The following is a 22,767-nucleotide window of genomic DNA, read 5'->3' as shown; positions in this document are numbered from 1 at the left end:
CATTTTAGATGAGCATTTTTTCCTACCAATGTTATATTATCCTTTATATAATTCTTAAAACAGGACTGCAAAGAGCACTTTAAGTGGAGCCAAGAGATGCACAACCTCTTGTCCCCCTGCCCCCTGACTAAGCTATCCAAATATTTACATTCCTGCATTTCCTTAATCCACATTACTCCTTTTGCATTGTGTGAAAAAACAACATCTAAATGAACTTGCAATTATGAATGTTGTATTTTATTTTTCTGTCAATGTATAAAATGTACATTTGTTTTATTGGACAAACTGCAATTTTAATTTTTTACATTCTTCGGTTCTTCAGGCCACAGTCTTTCCTACTACTCCTCTTTCGTCTCGTCATTATCCCTCCATATGCAGTAGTTAAGGGAGGTGGCGAGACACAGCCATGCCAAGTAGGGAGACATGAGCAGGGTAGCTGTGCGGCTGATGGGATACCAGGAGAACATGGTGGCCCCGACAGTCCCAGTAAGGAGCACAATTTCAATCAGTGCCTATAATGAAACAGGGAAAGAATGTTTACTCAATATAGGTTTGGATTATTGCTCCATCAAGATTCAATAGGTTTATTTGTCACATACATACGTAATGCATTTAGTGAATAGAATAATAAAAATAAAATAAGACTCAAAAAGATAATACAAAGTGGGGGTACAAAATAGAAAAGAATAGAGTTATGTATATGGCTATATATACAGATATGTACAGTAAGGTGCATGTGACATTCATCCCAAGAAACATCTGGGGGGGGCACTTACTAATTTCAGTTTATGTGCACCGAAGAAGATGGGTGTCCAGGCCCAATTTAGAGCCAACTGCAGCCCATACAGTCCCATGGGCACGAGCGCTTCCTCAGTAAAACCTCCAAGCTCTCTCCATACAAGGTAGGAACCATACCTGAAAGTCATTAACAAATGATTGGCATTTTTGTGCACGACTTCTCTAAATCCCATGGATTAAACGCAGCACGAGTTACAATCTTCCGTGTTCACGTTGAACGCGGCGTCGGCTCCTCCGATCTGACGCCTGAACAAGCGTAACCACAACGCGAAGCCGCCAGGTCTGCACAGCACAGCCCTCCGAAGGCAAACGAGCACCCAGAGGTCCGGAAGCGCCCCGCTCCACTAACTCATCGGGGTACCCGACGTTCTTCAAGTTCCGGGAAATTTGCAGCTGTTTTCACTTAATTCCTGCTACCGAGACCCCTACCATGTCCGTGGGCTCGGTGATCGTTGTGTTCCAGACACTTTTAGCACGAAAAATGCCCAGAATATTAATAATAATAAAAATCCGAGCAAAAAGCAATAATAAACACAAAATGAAATTACAATAAATAATATACCTATGACAACAATTTACACTCTCAAAAATAGGAAATAGTGCAAGTAAGCATACATTGTTTATATAATAAGATTTGTTAATAAACTGTTAAACTAACTGTTGGAGCAGGTCTCCGACCTAATTGGCCAATTAATAATACGATTGAAAGCTTTCGGAAAAACGAGACTGACCCAATCCCAGTGTACAGGCAGGTCCACACCACAGCAAACGCAGAGTTTGGGGGTCGCCAGGATGGTTTCTTCAGAGTGGGATACCAGACCTTCACCTCTTTGCGTGTAATGTAGCCTCCCAACAGCCCCCCCAGGTGCGGGAGGGCCGTCAGTCCGACCATGGCAAGCATCGCGGACCCGGCGGAGGATTCGGGAAGAAAGAGGAGCCCTCGGCGGACGCACAGTGCCGGACAGCGGACCAAGGCTGTTCCTCACGTGTAAAAAGTGAGCCGGGATTGTAAAGAGCGACGTTCCGCCTGAAGAGGAAGAGGGAGAGTGGACTTTATGACCATTGCAGTGCACAAATCAAGTGAACGATGGTTGTTGTATTGCGTACCTTTCCTTAACGCCGGCGGCTGTGACACCCCCCCCCCCCACTGTTTCGTAAGCGGCGCACTGATGTAACCGTGACTAGGGCAAAGTGTCTCCGCTGCTGCGGGCGTGTGATAGTCGTTTCCTTTAAAGGGCTCGGCCACCGTATCAGCAGGACCGGTTCCGCGCCGGGAACACGCCCCGTGTGTGCCCCGTTTTATCGTTTGAGAAAACGACGCACGACCATGGACGCAGGGCTGAGACGACGACCGTCGCCCTTACGTTACAACAGCGACGGGGGTTGACGCCAACGCACGAAGTAATGCGGTGAACAACGGTGTCAAATAAACACAACGGGTGAATGAATTAGAAACGTTTAATGGGTGAAAAGAAGATAGGAAATAAACGCATCAGAGGAAAACCCGCCCGAAGTCTTCAGAGGCGGGTTTGAGTCTAACGCATGACGCACCGGGCGGCGCGCGTCACGAAACCAAGCCGAGGGAAGGAGCGTGCATAAACGTGAACCTCCACTGGGCTGACATTTTATTTTATTTTATTTTATTTTATTTTATTTTATTTTATTTTATTTTATGTTATGAGCGTGTTCATCAGAAGGCAAATTGGGGGGGGGCGGGGCGAGAAATACGGAAGACGGTACGCAACAACAGCACGTGACTACTGTAATAACTACATAAACAATGAGTACAAGGTGTAGCTCATTTAATATGTGGTTCAAGTTCAAGTGATTGTTTGTCACATACATGTAGATACGGTCATACATGTATGCAGTGAAATGTCATGACACCCGGTGATTGCGCACAGCAAGCTCTAAAAATACTGAAATGTGCGTGATTGACACGAGGTGCATTGTTTACATGTTAATCGTTTGGAAGAGAAAATAAGAAAAGTTTGTGCGATGCAAATCAAATAACTGATAAAGAAAATGTTCATTCTTACGTTGACCGCCATGATCATTTTTGCACATTTTATTATGATTTGTTTAATTTTATTTTAAAAGAAAGTCATTTAATTCATAAAACAACAGGTATCTTTGGGAGAAAATAACCTGTTGTTTTTATTCTATTTATTTGTATGGTTCAATGAACTGGGTAGCAAGAAAGACAATTAGGAAATCAACAATTCCTCAAAAAAAACATTAAAGTGTGCAGAGTTTACTGGCATCTAGCAGTGAGGTTGCAGATCACAGCCAACTGAAAACGCCTCCCCATGGCGGTGCAACATAGCGGCTTCCGTAGCAAGAAAAACGCCAAAAGCCCTCTTTAGAGCCAGTATTTAGTGTGTCCAGTCCGGACTACCGTAGAAACAGCTGCGCAACATGGCGGCCCCCGTGAAAGAGGACCCGTTCCCTATGTAGATAAACAGGTCTCATTCTAAGTTAATGAAAAAACACAATGATTCTTATTTTCATGGGATTATTGTACACTAATTCAAACATACTTACGAATATTTTATTCATTTTCTGCCAAGAGCGTTCCGTCAATTCTACACACTGCACATTAAAAAGAAAAATAATCAAAATGAAGGTGATTTGTTACAAGCCTCAGATTGTGTCAGCGAGCATTTTATTTTCAGTGTCATTTAATTATATTGGGAGAAACCAATGTCAAGTATGTTTCATTAGCAAGTTACTTTTACTGGCTGTTTTGATGTTTATGTACAGCAATTTGGTTTGTATCAACAGCAAAGGAGTGTTGCAACATGCAGTGACGTTCTAAATATTCTGTATTTGCGTCCAAAGGGAGTTCTGTAATTGTTTCCATTTGTTTTTGAAAAAAAAAAACATGATAAAAACCTCAACCGCCTACTTTGAATACAGACCCTTCTTGCTTTATTATATGTCCACCCGCAATAGCAGCAAGACATCTTTGGCTGTGCATCGATCTATTATGTTTCTAACGTGAACTTCAAACTAGATGGCTGAAATGTGTGGATATCCGTGTCCCCATACTGTACGTTCTTGGACCCTTTCTCTTACATTGTGGGCTTGTGGCTTGGCTGATGTCACGATGACAGAGAAAGTTAAACAACAACAACAACAATCAAAAAAAAAAGTCATAGTCACAGTCATACACACAAAAACAGCGGAGATGTTCTGCTCATATGAGTATTAATCACTATGATATAAAATTGTGTTTACTTGATGCTTTAATCATATTTTTTATTATATAATGAAACGATAATATAATTTATATATATACATATATATAAATATACTGGTGATGGACACAGCGCACACATTGTGACACGCGGGCGCTTGTTGCTGATGGCCTAAATCTTCAAATTCAAGAGATTATTTGTCACATACCTATACATCTTGCATGCATTCTTCTGAGGCAATTGCTGAATCATAAATCTTTGGCTCTGGAAAGTTTAAGAGCACAGTTTTACTTCCATTTACAATCTACGACTTGAAATGGCACCAATTTAACATCAACTCTTTTTTTTTGTTTTTGGGCGGCCAACAGGTAGAGGAGCGCATTAACGGATTAACAGCGGAACTGGCAAATCACAAAACAGTAATGATTCTCCACGCTGTAAGAGTCGGGCGCATCTACGCTCTCATGAACAGCCCTGGATTCATCGCTCTCAGCAGGAGATGTCACATCAGTACCCACAACACAACGGGACCTTTTAACTAATGCACCTTTTTTTTTTTTTTTTACAAAGCTGTGAAGGCATTTACTTGTTGGGATTGATATTAATCTTGTCAGATTTCATCTTTAATCCCATGGATTTCAAATATGAAATAGAACATATTTTAGCAAATGCTGCTACCTATTTTTGAAATGTTAATATTCATAGTTTGAATTGTGTTTTCTTCAAGTATGTTTTCCTTGCACTGCATTCTCTGTCTGGTCGTAAGAATAAATAATGTAATGCTATTTAAAATTACCTTAAGGAGGATTTAAATGTATATTTAATACAACACAGTCAATTAATTCTATTATATAATTATAGGACCCAGATTCGCGATTGTGGGGCCTCCCCTTGCGGCTGCCTGCGCGAGCACCTTGTGTCGATTACGCACATTTTGGTATTTTTTAGTATTTTTAGAGCTTATTGTGCGTAATCACCAGGTGTCATGACATTTCACTGCATATATGTATGACTGTATGTATATGTATGTGACAAATAATCTCTTGAACTTGAACTATATACACACACATAATGCGATGTGATAATAAAACACATGTATGTTAAATATAACATGCAACATCAATAAATACATAAATCTAAAAAGGATTTCGCTGCGAACTCCTCGGGGGGCCGCAGACCCCAGTTTGGCCACCCCTTGCCTCGGCTCGGTCCTCCAGCGTTCAGAGAGCTTCTTCTCGCCGCTCTAGAAGCCTCGTCGTCTGGCTGAACTTTCACCCCGCTGCTCGGGAAATGTCACACCGAGGCCCGGGCTGCGGCAGGGGGGCGTGAAACAGCGTTCGGTCGCCCTCACCACGCCGTTCGGCCGCTAGCAGCAGCAGCAGCAGCAGCAGCAGCTCGGTGCTCCGTGCTAAACAGGGAGGAAAACAATCCGTGCCAAACATGTGAGTAAGACTAGCCCGCTAGCGGCTAGCTGCTAGCCAGCTAGCCCTTCAGCAGTGAATGGACTAATCCTGTACAGTTGTAACCCGTGGTGTGTGCTATAACTGGGCTGGGGATGTGGGCTCTAACCGCCTTTAGCCTGCTGGTTCTCCAGGTCTCTCTCCCAGTCTGTACTGGTGAACTCCAGCCAGGCCTCCGACAACACACTGCGGTGTTGTTATTTTGTTTATCAAGCAAATATGTGGAGAAAAAAGCAGCGTGGGAATAACAAGAAGAAAAGATGTCGAGTTGAGATGTAATGATGAAGGGTTGTGTTGTCGCCTGTCAGATACATACAGTACAGGGATACCGGGCGATAGTGACTAAATCAAATGTCACCACACACACACACACACACACACACACACAACAAATACCTCCATATTGTCGATACAGAAGTTCGTTGTTAATATTTTTTGGTTCATTGTGTATTGCCAAATCTTCTATTTTTTGTGTTATTTTTTTAGGTTTGCTGTATATTGCCAATTTGTCTTTTTTGTTGTTATTTTTAGGATGATTGCGTAATGACCCTTATCTATCTTATTTGGGGGTGTGTTGATTGGTGCTTTTATGACATATTTACACACACGTGAATAGATGAGCAAGCAGGTCAGCTAGAACAGTGTGAAGTTCAGAAAATGGCATTACTTCACTGTAAATGCAGCCCCGATGACAACAGTTAACAATATTGGAACATTATGACAACAGAAATGCCAGACGACATCTACAATCATATCACAATATTGATAATATAACAATATATCGTCCAGTCTACTATTGATCCGGCACATTTTACCGGCTTTTGCTGTGAAATTTAATTCTGAAGTTCAAATGATCACCAAGATTCAAGACAGATACAATTGAAAAGGCGCCTCTAATCAGGGAATACCTTCATGGAATGAATTCAGGATTTGTTGGTTATTAGACACTCTAGGGTTGAACAGTAATTATTTTAAGACTACATATACACTAGGTTTTGACATGACATTTAGTGTGCCCTATTAAAGTAATCCTGTTAAAATTGGACATCCGGTTTAGTTAGATATTTGCTGTTGTTAATCTATAGTAAAGGTTAATGTCTTAAAAAAAAAATGTTCCAAAAGCTGCATTGTGTGAAATGACATTGCTTGAATGCTTTAGGAGGGAGAAAATTGTGCCGCTCCCACAGATGTCAATCCAACCTGTTGGTCCGCTCATAACAATGATGCCCAGTAGAGGATCCTGGGATTGAAACGCAAATCCCTTTCCACCGATGGCCTGGACTGAGTAAGATCAGAGCTTGGTGCTTTTGGAACAGCCTGCTTTGTTTGGATCAATATGTAGTTTAAAGTTCTCTATTCGGAATCATTAATTACTATTTTTGCTTGATCCCTGGTAGGTTTCAGCTGGCCTGCTGAAGCTATGGGGAGCTGTTGGAGCTGTCTATACAGAGACCCCATCCGAGATAACCATCTCACTAAATTTAAGGTAAAGCCTAGAACGATATTCAGATGCATTTCTTGCTTCTTATATCAGTTACTATAAGATCTTTCATCATAACAATCTGCCGATTAAAGCACTTAAGTAAGGGATAAACCACATGGCAATCCATGTTGTACATTTTTTTTTCTCATTACATTTCTCACCTAGTAAGGGCTTATCCCACTTACAACTTGGCCTTTTGCCAAAGCTCAAAGTGTTGGCAGTTGTATATATTTCAGGGGCAATTCTTTCTCCAAATTCACACATTTTTCTGCCACTATTTCTCTGGAAATAAGTATGACTTCCATAGTATGGCTAGCCAACAAGTGACTGATATGCAATGGAGCATTCAGGGCATTCAGTAACAGTTGCCCGGTTGCCCTCTGCAGCCAGATTGATTCAATTGGCAACCATTTCGTGGCCTCTGGTTGCCCCCTTTGACAACCACTTTTTCACATAAAAAGTGAGATACCTGCAAAACGTGCACCTCAAAATAAATACATTTGTTGCACAAGTGATATTTAAATATTGCTGTTACAGTCTGAACCAAAACGCTGCATGTGCGTTTACTGTTATGTGTGTTTACTCACGTGCACACCGGTACACAAAGGCACCAGTTAACAGCAGTAGAGCAAGGTTACTATAGTGGCTTTTTTTCCCCACGTAAATTCGGGTGAGGTATGTGAATCGTCCAAAATGATCCGAAGACTTAGGTTATTTTGGGGTGGTGGGGTGTGGCGACCCATGGATACCCATTTGAGCATTTTTTTTTTTAATTTTTTTTCACTGTCCAAGAGAACGACGCCATCCGTGATCGATTAACTAGTGAGCTTGTTCTCTGATATTACGGTGGACACGTGGACACGGCTCTAGCCTCCGGTTGAAAGCGTTCCAAAGTGATGCTGCGTTCAGGGGCTCTGAACACTGTAATTTGTGTCGGGAGTGTTGTCTTCATGGGAACCCGAAAAACTGTCAGCTACCACCATAAGTATATTTCAGACCTTTCGTCACCATACATGTGTTTGTATCCCTGTATACTAAATTTGTCAACTTATAGCCATTACAATACAATAACCAGTTCTTATCTTTGTAGACAGACAGCATTCATAATGAGCATGACTCAAACCACATCTGGTGGAGAGCTACTTTTAAATGGAAAGATACTAATTAGAATTTACCATTGTTAAAATTAGGGGGCAAACAGGACTGTTGAGATTCTTATTGTCTGTGTGGTGAGCATATACATGCAGGTATAAGAGAGAGACAAACACACACACACACACACAGGCTTAGTGTGACCGGAGGAGTTAGTGTTATCACAGCTCTTGTCTGTCTTGACTTAGGTTTCTTCCCTTTGAACATTACAATTCTATAAAGTATCAGATATAACACTAACTACAAAAAAATTGGTTGGCTTTAAAACATTATTTTATGTCACATTTTCATTATTAAGCTGACGTACTGTATAACTGCATAGTATCTTAATGACTCAAAATATAAGTTGACTAAAAATGGCAACCATAATTTCAGTTTCGGCAACCAAAAGCTGATGCCTGGTTTCCAGCCTGGCAACCACCTTTCAAAGTTAGGGTTGGGCCCTGACATTATTCTACTACTTCAGCAAATAGGAGACATTTTAGTAATGACCAAATTTTTTAGTATTAATAGAGCTTATTGTGCGTAATCACCAGGTGTCATGACATTTCACTGCATATATGTATGACTGTATGTATATGTATGTGACAAATAATCTCTTGAACTTGAACTTGAACAACAATGTATTTTATAGTCCCAGCACTGCGCTATTGATTAAATTCAGATATTGTACAATTTGTTAAGCATTACATGTGCAGAATTAAAATCCCTCCTGCCAATAAGAATGGCGTATTCACCTAGTCCATGGTAAAATATAGTGTCACTGGATATAAAGCTCATATTACCAAAAAGGTAAACTGACACAAACCATAAATTGGTTAAAACTTAAGTTCCTATCCTTTCAAATTTGCTTTCACTGTGTAGCCCCTGTAGGGTATACCATATCTAGTTATCCCTTTTAGATTTGGTCAATAATATATTTTTTCCTGTGCTGATAGGTCACCAATGTAGATGATGAGGGCAATGAACTGGGTTCTGGGACGATGGAGCTCACACAAACAGAGCTCATTCTTCACACACGCAAAAGAGATGCCATCCGGTGGCCCTACCTGTGTCTGCGCCGCTATGGCTACGACTCCAACCTCTTCTCCTTTGAGAGCGGCCGCCGCTGTCAGACTGGGCAGGGTAAGTCATCAATTCACTTGTTATAAAACGAATTATTTTAATATGACTATGACAGCCGGAGATTATGCATCTCCTTGGGTTATCTTACCAGTAATTGTCTGTAATTTATTTTTTTGGCTAGGAATCTTTGCTTTCAAGTGTTCACGGGCAGAAGAGATCTTCAATCTGCTCCAGGAGCTGATGCAGTGTAATAGCATTAATGTTGTGGAGGAGTCGATGATGATGGCCCGAAGCGGTCACACGACAGAGATGGATATGCCTCGCACACCACAGACTCCCAACAGTGAGTCTTAATACACCTCAACACAAACACACATACACAAATATAATAGTACATAGAAAAACGAGTACCCGTGGCAATTCAGTGTTGCAGCTCTCAATTCATTGTATTTGTTTTTAACAATTAGGACTGTGGAAGCAAATTTGGTCTTCAATGAAGTTCAAATGAGGTTTGATGGAATTATATACATGTACAAAGGGAACAGATAGTAATATATATTGTTTTAATAGATAGACATATACTAACAGAGCAAAACAAGACGTTTTATTCTGTTCTGTTCAATGGAGGGTGAATAGTAACTCACCTGTGGCAACAAGGTGTGGATATAATCCCTAAATGGCTGTTTTGTTGTTACAATTATACAGCTTCAAGTAAGAAATCCACGTAAAATAATTTAGGAAATCGATATACAATATTTGAAACTAGAATAGGTGCTTTTACATCTTCCCCTTTTATCCCTTAAAGGAAAACCACTATACAAATTATAATATTTGCTTATGAATGCGTTTTCCTGATTGACATGGAATACATTAAGTCAGCGAAAAGTTATAAAGTGTTGACACCAGACTTAAGTTAAAAATATGCGGTCAAATCATCTCACTTCATAAAGAGGCGTAAGAGTTATTCCACTAGCCTGGAGAGACTGATGCACAAGAAAATGATAGATAGTGATAGAAATTACAGACAGAAGTTGAACTACATCTTCAAGTAAAAGTAAAAAGCGATAAATATATGCCACGCATTTAGGAAAAACCCTTGATGGCACTAAGGGGAAAAAAAACCTAGATTGGCATACACAGGTATCTAAAAGATTAAGTTCTAATTTGTTAGATATATTGCATATATTGTCATGGCATATGTGTGATTGGTTTCATAATGTGACAATCAATAAACTAACTAGTGATTAACCATAAGTCAAACATGATAAATGGGAATCACAAAGTTATAAATCATTCTATCAATATCACGGTCACAATCACTAGCGTTATAGTCAATCACAAAAATACAACACTCAACTACACAAGTCCCCCCTTCAGATGCTCGGAGATGGTCATGGGCTGCTTGGGTCTCTAAGGTGATGAGTCTTGTAAAAGTGAATTCTGGATTTCGGAGAGACATACCTGCGGTAGCGGTGATAGATGTGATTTGTCTCAAGGATGAGAGAATCCTTTAGGTGTGCACAAGCACACCAACTGGTCTTGACCAACAGGACTGACTTTTTGTGTGTTCTGCATCTGCAGAGTGGTCTGTATCCTCTTTCAGACTTTTTAAATAAGTCTGACATTGATGTTATAGTCAATAGTACACGCATTTCTGGAACTACGTGACTGAGCCAATACACTTGTTCTCACAAGTTTACATACCCTGGGAGAATTTATGATTTCTTGGCCATTCTTCAGAGAATATGAATAACACAAAAACCTTTCCTTCACTCATGGTTAATGGTTGGGTGAAGCTATTTATTGGCAAGCAACTGTGTTTACTCTTTTTAAATCAAAATGACAAAAGAAAGTACCAAAATGACCCTGTTCAAAAGTTTACATACCCCAGTTGTTAATACCGTGTATTGCCCCCTTTAACATCAATGACAGCTTGAAGTCTTTTGTGGTAGTTGTGGATGAGGTTCTTTATTTTCTCAGATGGCAAAGCTGCCCATTCTTCTTGGCAAAAAGCCTCCAGTTCCTGTAAGTTCTTGGGCTGTCTTGCATGAACTGCACGTTTGAGATGTCCCCCAAGTGGCTCAATGATATTGAGGTCAGGAGATTGAGATGGCCACTCCAGAACCTTCACTTTGTTCTGCTGTAGCCAATGACAGGTCGACTTGGCCTTGTGTTTTGGATCATTGTCATGTTGGAATGTCCAAAAACGTCCCATGCGCAGCTTCCGGGCTGATGAGTGCAAATCTTCTTCCAGTATTTTCTGATAACATGCTGCATTCATCTTGCCATCAATTTTGGCCAAGTTTCCTGTGCCTTTGTAGCTCACACATCCCCAAAACATCAGTGTTCCACCTCCGTGTTTCACAGTAGAAATGGTGTTCCTTTCATCATAGGCCTTGTTGACTCCTCTCCAAATGTAACGTTTATGGTTGTGGCCAAAAAGTTAAATTTTGGTCTCATCACTCCAAATTACTTTGTTCCAGAAGTTTTGAGGCTTGTCTCTGTGCTGTTTGGCGTAATTTAAGCGGGATACTTGCGCAGAAATGGCTTTCTTCTGGCGATTGGACCATGCAGCCCATTTTTCTTCAAGTGCCTCCTTATTGTGCATCTTGAAACGGCCACACCACAATTTTTCAGAGAGTCCTGTATTTCAGCTGAAGTTATTTGTGGATTTTTCTTTGCATCTCGAACAATTTTCCTGGCAGTTGTGGCTGAAATCTTTACTGGTCTACCTGACCGTGGTTTGGTTTCAACAGAATCCCTCATTTTCCACTTCTTAATCAGCGTTTGAACACTGCTGATTGGCATTCTCAATTCCTTGGATATCTTTTTATACCCCTTTCCTGTTTTATGCAGTTCAATTACCTTTTCTCGCAGATCCTTTGACAATTCTTTTGCTTTCCCCATGACTCAGAATCCAGAAACGTCTGTGCAGCACTGCATGAAGGATGCAATGGTCTGTCAGAAGCCCAGAAACTCACTTTTATACACACACACTAATTACAAACAAACAGGTCACAGGTGGGGATGGGAACCTTGATTAGCCATTCAAACCGGTTTGTGTCAACTTTTGTGCATGTTATCACGTCAAAGTCACCACCACAACTTTATCATCCACAATGTGGATCATTGATGTTAAAGGGGGCAATACACGGTATTAACAACTGGGGTACGTCAACTTTTGATCAGGGTCATTTGGGTACTTTCTTTTGTCATTTTGATTTAAAAAGAGTAAACACAGTTGTTTGCCAATAAATAGCTTCACCCAACCATTAACCATGAGTGGAAGAAAGGTTTTTGTGTTATCATTCATATTCTCTGAAGAATGGCCAAGAAATCATAAATTCTCCCAGGGTATGTAAACTTGTGAGCACAAGTGTATATCCCACTCAATCCCACAGCAAGATAATCATAGGCTGCTGACCCATAAATCCAATACACGCCTTCTACCACTGGGATGGAAAAATGGGCAGCATCTGTAGCTGATTAACTACTTGTGCTAGTACATATCTGAGGGTAGGGAAATTAACTAATCAAAATCATACAATACAGGTTGAATGGAAAATACGCCACTCCACAGTCAGATACACAGAGATGACGAGTCCCAGTTGCTTAAATACACCAAGGAAAGTTCCCATGATGGCTGTGATAATCAGCAGTATCCAGGGGTCCCGATGAGGAGCTTATTCCACATCTCTAGGAGCCATAGACTAGTTGCTGCGAGAGGCATGAATCTTTGTCAGTTCACAGCTGTGTGGGTCATCAGCAAAACCTGGCCAGCAGGAGGTTCAACTTCCTTTTGAGCAGCTTCTCGTTGGCGTAGTCACTTGACGAGATGGTGGGCCAGTCTTCATCAGCCAGGGCCTGAGCAGATCTGGCTTGTAAATTTTACAGCACAAAGCTTTACTAACAATAATAATAACCATAATAATAATAATACAATTCAGCGAGCGTCATCCATGGAAATGATTAAAAAATGTTTTTAATAATGTTAATTAGCCCATGGGGAAAATAAAACAGCGTTTACATGAAATTACATTTGAGTGTGACACTGCAAGGTATTTTAATTGTCTTCTGGTGTAATCCTACCTGTCTGAGTGATGGGTGCCCGCAATTGGCACGCCAATGGTGTGTTTTTATTTTAGTTTTTTATTTTATTTTACTTCTCCTTATGGAATGAAACAAGTGCATATGGAATGGTATGGAATAAAACCGTGCATAATTGGTACATTTTCGCTGCGACTCTCTCCCCGATCACCCTCCCTCCCCGACTAATGCGCGCAAAGATAATTTTAACGAGTGTATGTGTCGTGCCCAGTTCCTTCGTGGCGCGTTCCCACACTGTTTTTAGTTGTTTTGCTTGGAGCAGCGGCACGCTGTTCTGGGCACATGGAGAGCCGTGTTTGCATCCGTGTCGGGATTCATATATAATTTAGGTTTATGATTCCCCTTATTTATAATTCCCCATTAAAATGTTATCCCTGTGCATTTTGTAAGCTTCTATCTATTTTATCCTGTCCTTTATCCCACAATGACGGGCAAAAAAACCCCAAAACCGACTGCTCGACATGAAGAATCTCAGTTGACTGGCTGTTTTCAGCTAATGACGGCTAATGAGTGGTTCTTTATTTTTTTTTGTACACTCCATTTATATCCTTTTTTTGTGCACTCCGTTTGTAGTGGCAGTCTGTAGGCAGGACAAATAGAAGGAAAAAAGTGAGTGAGAAGTGAAGTGAAGAGTGACTAGTTGTTTATCAAGTTTATTGTTTTGCGGACCATTTTGTCTCTCTATAGCGCGTGCAGCTTGAGGGTGGTAAGGAGTGTGACAAGGACACTCCTTACCACCCTCACACTTTGGAGCTGTAATCCACAGAGACATTTTTTTTACAATAATCTATCACAGACCCATTTACATTTAGGGAACCTCAATAACATCTAGGGAATTTTATAATAGGCTCCCTAAACTCTTTTAGTTTGGCAATGCTGTATTTCGATGTCAATCTGTCTTTTTATGGAACGTCCTGCAGCCTTGCATTTGTGATGAAATTATATTTAGATCTAATTATATTTTATTGGATACATGTAAACCAAGAAAGAAACAGCAACAATAGTAATGAGTGTAAGACTCGGTCAACTCTCTCTAAATTAGAGTCACAGTTCTGTTAAATGGACGGTGAATAGTAACTTTCCACTACTTCAAGAACAAACACCTGTGGCCACCAGGGTTGGATGTGTACGGAACGCCATTTGAGTCAATATTAAATAAATACATAAATATGCCTATGAAATAAATCCATAAATAAATATTTAAATATAAATAAGTAAACAAAAATAAATAATAAATATAGATCAATAAATAAGTATTTATTTTAAAAAGGACATTTTTCAAAATACTTCTTATTCATTTCAGGGGACTTTTATTTCATAATTCCACATTTATTTACTTTGTGGCACTATTACTTCATAATTCTACTTTTATTTATTTCATGGAACTTTCATTTCATAATGCCTTGTTTCCAATCCTTAGATGCAAATGAATGGAGCGTGGTTATTTCATAGTTTCAGAGCCAGTGGAAAGAGGGGGTAGCCTTGCAACAGTGGTAGGACTGGGAGTGGTTGCTCAGAGCTGGTTCTCAGCTCCTGATACCTCCTCGGTTCAAGCCAGCGGTCGGTAGGGAGCAAGCCAGTCATGGTGGAGGGCCACCACTTTGTTTGGGTTGCCCAGCCGCACCCTGTACAGCTTGTCCAACAGCTATTCCAGTCCAGTGCAATGCAAGGGCCGCCCCACTGGCTTAACAGCTTGGGGGAGAGGCCCTTCTTTCTCTCCGACAGTAGACCCACACCAGGGTCCCCGGCAACGGGAGTCCGTTAAGGCTTGCCTGGTCAACCTGCGCAGCTCCCGTAGCCTTTCACGGAGGTTGTGGCGGTAGCCCAGGCCGGTCTCATCTGCACTGCCAGCTACGGGGGCGGCCCAAACACCAACTGGACTGGGGTACGCAGCTTGTGTCCAAACATAAGCGCTGTGGGAGTGCAGAGTAACGCCGGGTCCCGACAGAAGCGGGCCTACGACTCCCGTTGCTTGGAAAACAGACTTTGCACCGGGGACCTGGGTGTGGGTGTTCTGTCTGGAGAGAAAGAAAGGCCAGTGGGCTGGCCCTTGCACTGTGCTGGCACAGCTGTCGGATGTGGTGTACAGGGTGCGACTGGTCAAGCGTAACCGGGTGGTGGCCCTCGATTTTGACTGGCTCGCTTCCTACCAGCCCCTGGCTCGAACCAGCTCCCAGCAACCACCACTGTTGCGTAAGATAGTGCCAATGGCACCGCTGGTGTTCCCACTTCCCTGTCTTTCTGCTCTATATCTGTTAGGTCACCATGCCCCATTAATTTGCATATGAGGATTGGAAATATGGTATTTCGAAATAAAAGTGCCATGAATTAAATAAAAGTGGCTTTATGAAATAAAAGTCCCATAAATAAATAAATGTGGAATTATGAAATAAAAGTCCCCTGAAATAAACAAATTCCTCGAAAAATTGCCTTTTTAAAATAAAAAATGATTTATTTATTGAACTATATTTACTCATTTATTATTCATTTATTCACATTTATTTATTTATTTATTTATTTATTGTCAAAATTTTCCGGGGTTCAAGTTCAAGTTCAAGAGATTATTTGTCACATACATATACATACAGTCATACATATATGCAGTGAAATGTCATGACACCTGGTGATTACGCACAATAAGCTCTAAAAATACTAAAAAATACCAAAATGTGTTTATTTCATAAGCTTATTTATTTATATATATATGTATATATTTAATATTGACTGAAATGGCGTCCATAGATGTGAGGCCTGAGTGGTCATTGTGTAGTTAGATTCATACTGCTTAAAGTAAGACATTTAGGAAATTAGGATAAGATACATGAAATTAGAATTGGTCCACAGTACTCAAGTAATTACAGTGTGTATATTGATGAATACGCCTATAGCTCCAGCATTTCCTGTCCCGGGTTTTCCCAATGGATATCCTGGTTATCCAATCAGAGGTGATTCCTCACAGCCCTCCATTGCTGATGATCATGGCCAAAGCCTCATGGGCTTGGAAGACCAGGTAAGGGAGACTATTCAGGCTTTTTTTTTTTTTTTTAATGGGTGATTGCCTTGATCAGTTCAATATGTTAATCTTATGTCTTGTGTTTCCCACAGGCCCATACCTACGTGAATACTGTCAGTATGGAGGGAGATCTATCTATGCGTCACTGCGTGCACTCCCTTCCTGAAGTGCGGCCCAGCTCCTTTCCTGAGACATCGCGAGGAGCCATGCCGGTTGGGGGCCAAGGAAACATGCAATCAAACATGCGTTGCTGCCCCATAGAGGAACATAAAGATCCTCAGGTGTACTTACAGCCGTCCTCACAGGAGGTCAAATTCATGCTGGGTCCCACTCCAGCACAGCGCCATCTGCTGGAGCGGGAGAGAGAAAGGGAGCGACACGGGCACAATCCTCATAACCTTCAGCCTGTAGAGGGTGCAACAGGCTCAGAGACAGAAGGAGATGAGCCTCCTATGCACATGTGCAATTCACACTCTTACCATCATTTTCACCACCTCATGCACCGACATCCAGGCCATGAACACCAAGAGGGCTGCCAGAACAGCCAGCTCACCTATGAGAACATCAATGGCTTGAGAGGTGTTCGAAAGCAAAGACTCAGTCCCAGCAGTGTGTCCCAGTCTGTGGGTTCGAGTAGCAGCAGCAGTACAGGGGATAGTCACTCCCACTCGCTTCTCCACACACATTCCCACGGCCCGTCGTCGTCCCTTCCCCCGCAGGGCTACCCTTGTGAAAGGGGCATGGGTGGAGGTCATCGTCGGACAACTCTGCTCAACTATGAGAACCTACCCTCTCTGCCCCCAGTGTGGGAGTATAGTGCCCTGCAACGAGATGAAGACCAGGAAGAGGAAGACGATGATCAAGATGAAGAGGAATACGAGGAGGAGGAGGAAGACTTTGATGAGTATGAGTTCTCGGAAGGGCCCGGAACACCGAATGGTTACCACCAGGAAGGCAGGGGAATCCACAGAGATGCCCTACAGAACTATGTCAATACAGAGCAGGTGCAGCCCTCTCGGCTTCGACACCCTTGCCCTCCACACACCCAGCCATGCCAGTCAGACAGAGGGGGTCGAATATTTAGCTTTGATTTTCGCAGACGTTCAGGGGCAGGGGTTGGAGGTTGTGAGCATGGCCATATGCCTCCATCACGGCAGCTGAACTACATCCAGGTTGACCTAGAGGGAGAGCCACCCTGTCAAGCCCTTAGCAGCGGGGGTGCACAGTCCCAACCACAGCACCAGCGCCCACCACCCCAAAAATGTGGCCAACAGGCTCCCCGGCACAGTGAGTTCTACGCAGTGATCGATTTAAAGAAGACGGCTGCCATGTCCAACTTGCAGAAAGCTCTTCCCAGGGATGATGGGACTTCCAGAAAGACTCGCCACAACAGCACAGACCTGCCTCTGTAAATGGTGTTAAGATAAAAAAAAAAAAAAGAAAAAAAAAAAAACAGACAAGGACAGCAAATCAAAAGGTAAATGGGGGGGATTCAATTGAGGATGAAGAGCTTGCTTGGGCAGGCTAATCCTCATTTTAGCACACTGGACCCTTCACTGTCATTCATTCATTTGACTTTTGACCCAACTAATACAGAACAGGTACCTAATTAGAAATTTATTGAAAAAAAAAAATTAAGGAAGCTCTGAGAAGTTAGGAGAAATTGCCATTTATTGTGTGTTATTTATTAGATGTGGTGCGAAGCTTTTTGAATAATGCAGTAATTAATGCAACTACTATTTTCTGGATTCATCATTGAACCCGATATTTTTTTGCATTGGTTAAAAGTTTGACTGTGAAGCTGAGCCGTGACTCAGACCAGAGACGTCGGTGTTCAGTGGAAATAGTCAATGCCATGTTTTTTTTTTTTTGTTTTGTTTTTTTTTGGTTTTTTTTTTTTTCCAAGTTTAAATTCTTCCACCCATTTGCATTCATCAATGTTGTCGTTTTGATTATTTACTTCTCATCCGATGATTACATATATGAGAATGTTGACTTCTCATAGTTTTCTCTTTCGCCATCGGGCAGTTGTTGAAAAGATGAAAGGCTTTGTTGAACACAGCAGGCACTATTCATACCTCATTTCACAAGCACCTAACTCTACCATTGTGGCTTGTAGGAGAAGCAGACCATTACTGGTTGTTTCTGTATGCCTTCATTAAGTTTTGCACACAATCCTATGGAATTGTACGTTTTTGTCATAATCATAATGAAAGGTACAAACTAAAGTTAGAAGAGACGTGTTGAATCAACACAGTTGACGTTAATTTAAGGTGATGCAATTAACGGACGGTAACGGTAGAATACATGGATTAAACTGCCTTCTCCTTCCTGCCAGTTCAGTGAATAAAGCGAGACCGTAGTGGGTCATCTGTGAGCGCAACTTCTACATATCATTCCAAAGTCATAGGTGGCTACAAATTTACCAATTTAAGACCTTGCACTTTTTTTATCACTGGCCACTGCTCTTTGTTGCTACTCCCATTTCACAGGAGCCACAGGGTTGGCTATATACTTTAGGTTTACCAGATGTGTGGGGCCAAATATTTCATAAAACTCTTTGTCAGCATTGTAGATAGTTTGTTCTGTTAATGTATTGATTCGGACATTGTTAACCTCAAATGGCATTAAGCTATAACCTCACATAAAATGTACTGATTTTGTCAATTATCAGGTTGGTAATGCTTAATTAAGGGTTCGAAAAATCAGTAGGGATTTGGTAAGGGTACTTGTCAACATTTTGTTTAGATATTTATTTATTTATTTTATTTATTTGTTTATTTATTTGTTTGTTAATTTGTCCGCTGATCATATAATTTTGTATTGGCTGTGATAACCAGCTATTATACCCCGTGGGAATATGGAGACCAAAGTTTCACCTTTTGTTGTTGCTGGATATTATGTCACTGTATGCTTCATTGTGCTTTAAAAACAAAGACTGTATTTACGTTGAAAGTGCCAAACCCTAATTGCTAACTGCATTTTGAGTAAAATTGGATATGCCAGAATAATAATAGAATAATAGAATTATTGTGATCATTTGAATGTGGCTCAAGGCCAGGGTCCCAAATCCTGAACACTCTTTTCAGATTATGTTGAAACCACAGATCCACTTATTTCATCTTCTCCACATTACCAGCTAGTAAAGGATGGAATACAGGATGTGGCTTGTCTTGTGGCCTATTAATAACCGCAACAATGTTTTATGCTACTGTTGTACATAATAACCGTCACGCATGTGAGATTCTCATCGTGACGGAAAATGATATGATGGCACCAGTGTCACATTGGAACATTAATGTATGTTTTTGTTGTCCTTATCGCACCTAGTGTTTATTTCAGGCATTGAGTGCTGGTTTATTTTTATTTTATTTTTTACAAACTTACTGCCTAGTAGGTGAAGTAACTGAAGCAAGGTGATATAAACATATTGATTTATATTTGAGATGATGAAGAGAAAACACATGTTTAGCGTTGTGGCATTAAGCTTCAGTTGGAGTTATCGCTCCAAACCCATGGGTAAGAATGTAACAGAGACAGATAACGTCGGTTTCTAGAGGGAATTCCTTGCCTACAACATTTCAAAGGACTCAACTTAAACGGCCAGTGCTTAAGCTGAAGCGTTCACTCACGTGGCATTATATACTATAATACCGGGGAAATGTTCACCCTCTCAACATAAACAAATGATTTCGACTGTCCCTTTTGTCCAGATCCCGATTTAAATGCAGTGCTTTGGATTGAGCATCAAAAGATCTGGTGATAATGATGACTTGATTCAATCAAACCGCTTTGTGTGCCACCATACTCCTTCATTTTACCGCAAGTTAAACTGACAAGCTTAATCATGATGTTTTAACCAAGCAGCCGTCAGCCCCCCAGTGAAAGGACAACAAATCCTTCATATGCGCACACAGCTGCGGCACATGCTCATGTAGGACAAAAGGCGCCTCATTCCTGCTCAACCGTTTAGCCTCTCACAGGACAAATAAGCATGTTCACTCGTACATGATCTATATCTATGTAGATCTGTATATCTCTACATATTTGTGAAGGCGGTGCGGAGTATGTAACGCGGGCACAGATACTCACCTCCCAGTTTGCAGACTTTTGGCTTACCCTGTATTCCACAGGGTATTTCTCTTGGCCATGTTTGAACATGAAGGTCGATTAACATATCTTTGCCTTCACGTTTACCAGATCCAAGCAGGGCCTTTTAAGTCAAAAGCTGATCGTCAATGTCTACTCATTTTGTTAAATTTTTTCTGAGAAAAAACACAGCTAATGTATAGTTTCCCTACTAAATATATTTCATTATTTTATAAACCTGTTCATGATGCGCTGGACGAGTGTTTACATTTTACAATAATTGAGGAATATCTTTTTTTTTTTTTTTTTTTTTAATTTTTAAAAGAATACAGTAGAGTAGTGTGTGAAGTATGCTCATTGGATAGTATGTCTACAGAGTTGTAGACATTGATTGCTGTGCTTACACACATTGTTTGGCTTGTGAATTGGCCCTCTATACCAATAACTATTTGTGATTCAGTCTTTTTTTTTTTTTTTTTTTTTCTCAATACATTTTAAGACTTAATATTTTTATGTTTACTCAATTGATTTGTTTACTTGACTCTCCAATGTTATTTATGTCTAAACACAACAGTACCATAGGTGACTATTGTCAATTTCTAAATAATTTGTTTTAAGACAGTAGAGGTGGGCTTATATTCATGGGCCCACCTAGTGAACTAATTCCTTTGAATAATTCAACACTAGTACTTATTTTAAATGTCATAATATGTTTAAGAATCTTGAATGGTTATTTTTATATCTTGGCTTATAGCTTTATTTTTTATGCTTAAGTAACCCATAGTTTAGTTTAGTAACCCCATGACCACTCAAGTTAATTAGCATCTTAACAGAAGATAAAACGACATAAATAAATGATAAAAAACTCAAAATAAATACATCTTTTCGGTCATCATTAATTATAAATGTCTATACACATTTAATTACACACAAGTTTGTTCACATTACAAAACTGGTATGAACAGAGTAAGATGTCCCTTTAAGTAACTCTCCAAATGCTAGTCCATCAACTTTGAGTTGTAATAATCTGAGGCCGTTCATGTAGACACAGTGTAAGGGTCAAGGTGCACTTGGCTTAGTAAGAATCCCGTGTTATTAAGTTCTCCAAATTAATTTTGAGAACGGGGTTTTCAAATAAAGGGCTTGCTGTGTTTGAAGTGTAGAGCACATGTGGAAGCCCGCCTCTATGTGCTGCTCACTGTGCCTTTCATAGTCAAGTTGAAGTAGCATTTCATGGCGCTTTGGTGGCGGCCTGGTCGGAGGAACATAGTTGAGTTATAAGAAGTAGTGACATTTCAACAATTCCATGAGGCAGAAATGTTGGTGGATTTTGGAGGATTAGTATGTACCGTAGCATAAAATGTGAAGCATACATTCGGGACTGAGCAATGGCAAGCGGCCGTGGCGCCCTCGGAGTCTAGTCAGTAACGCTCCAGCCTGTTCTTTTCGTTTACTTATCATTTGAAGGACACTTTTCTAACTGTACCCTGCTCAGAATGCAGTATACACTGATAGCAGCAAAGATGCAAGATACACATAGAATACAGTGGAAAAGTGGAAAAGGACTTCTGCTTACCCCGGTTGCCCTGGTCAGCACCTTCCTGTGGTCATTCATTAGGCCTGTGTTTTCTGCACCATCAACCCGGAAGTCATGATTGTCCTCGTCATAATAATTTCCCATGTGCCTGAACCATCCACAACACATCATCATAAAAGTGACACTGTAACACCTGATGTCCTCCATGCCAGTATAAGATAAGAGTTTTGTCAAGTATTGAAAGTTTAAAAAAAAAAAAAAAAAAGAGTAATTTTTTTTTTCTCCTTTTACTTTTTTTCTTTTGTTGTCATTTGTAATATTTTGTTATGAGCGTGTAATAACTGCCAGTGAATGATGTACGATACAGGTATGGGTCGATGTACATCTTACAAACTTGCAGAGCTTATGAGTAGTTATTATTTTGTGACAGATCTGTTCATTTAAATACAGGTTGTATTGGCCAAATTTTGTAACTTTAATATAGATAAAAGCGAATGAGTGCCAAATGTCGTGGAGCACGACAAAGGGCAGGTGTTGCCTGTGACGGCAGGTACGATGTCTCATAAAATGGAGACAGCGAAGACTCATAATTGTGATATGAATGTATAGCTGATGGTGTACCATGCTAAATGTTTTACCTGAAAAGGGAAAAGTGCAAATTTTGTCTCAATTTCAAATTTGAAAACCAAGTTTATTGTATGTATTTGTATGTCCATATGTAACCTATATATGAGTATGCAGTGAAGGTCTTCTAATGCTCTCTTTTCAAGTGACTATAAAAAGCCATTTTTGTTTCATATGTTAGATTGTAGGAAGGAGCTCATGGGCATGTCCATTACGATGCATTCCTCAGTAAAAAAACG

At 40.7% G+C, this 22,767-nt stretch overlaps 2 protein-coding genes across 2 annotated transcripts; one reads left to right on the top strand and one right to left on the bottom strand.

Annotated features, from left to right (window-relative positions):
• Positions 1–39: 39 nt before the first annotated feature.
• Positions 40–2,021, bottom strand: tspo (translocator protein). The gene is made up of 4 exons (XM_080000370.1): positions 1,906–2,021; positions 1,530–1,825; positions 777–915; positions 40–512 (listed from the first exon to the last, which is right to left on the bottom strand). The coding sequence occupies exons 2-4, from the start codon at positions 1,697–1,699 to the stop codon at positions 339–341; spliced, it is 483 nt and encodes a 160-aa protein (XP_079856496.1). The 5' UTR covers positions 1,700–1,825; positions 1,906–2,021; the 3' UTR covers positions 40–338.
• Positions 2,022–5,414: 3,393 nt separating this feature from the next.
• Positions 5,415–17,872, top strand: frs3 (fibroblast growth factor receptor substrate 3). The gene is made up of 6 exons (XM_080000358.1): positions 5,415–5,440; positions 6,856–6,944; positions 9,032–9,218; positions 9,340–9,501; positions 16,154–16,275; positions 16,371–17,872. Exons 2-6 carry the CDS (start codon positions 6,879–6,881, stop codon positions 17,688–17,690), a joined length of 1,857 nt encoding a protein of 618 aa, XP_079856484.1. The 5' UTR covers positions 5,415–5,440; positions 6,856–6,878; the 3' UTR covers positions 17,691–17,872.
• The last annotated feature ends 4,895 nt before the right edge of the window (positions 17,873–22,767 follow it).

Source organism: Zeus faber, assembly GCF_960531495.2.
Source record: "Zeus faber genome assembly, chromosome: 5".
Taxonomy (NCBI): Eukaryota; Metazoa; Chordata; class Actinopteri; order Zeiformes; family Zeidae; genus Zeus; species Zeus faber.
This window is presented reverse-complemented; position numbering and strand designations above follow the sequence as displayed.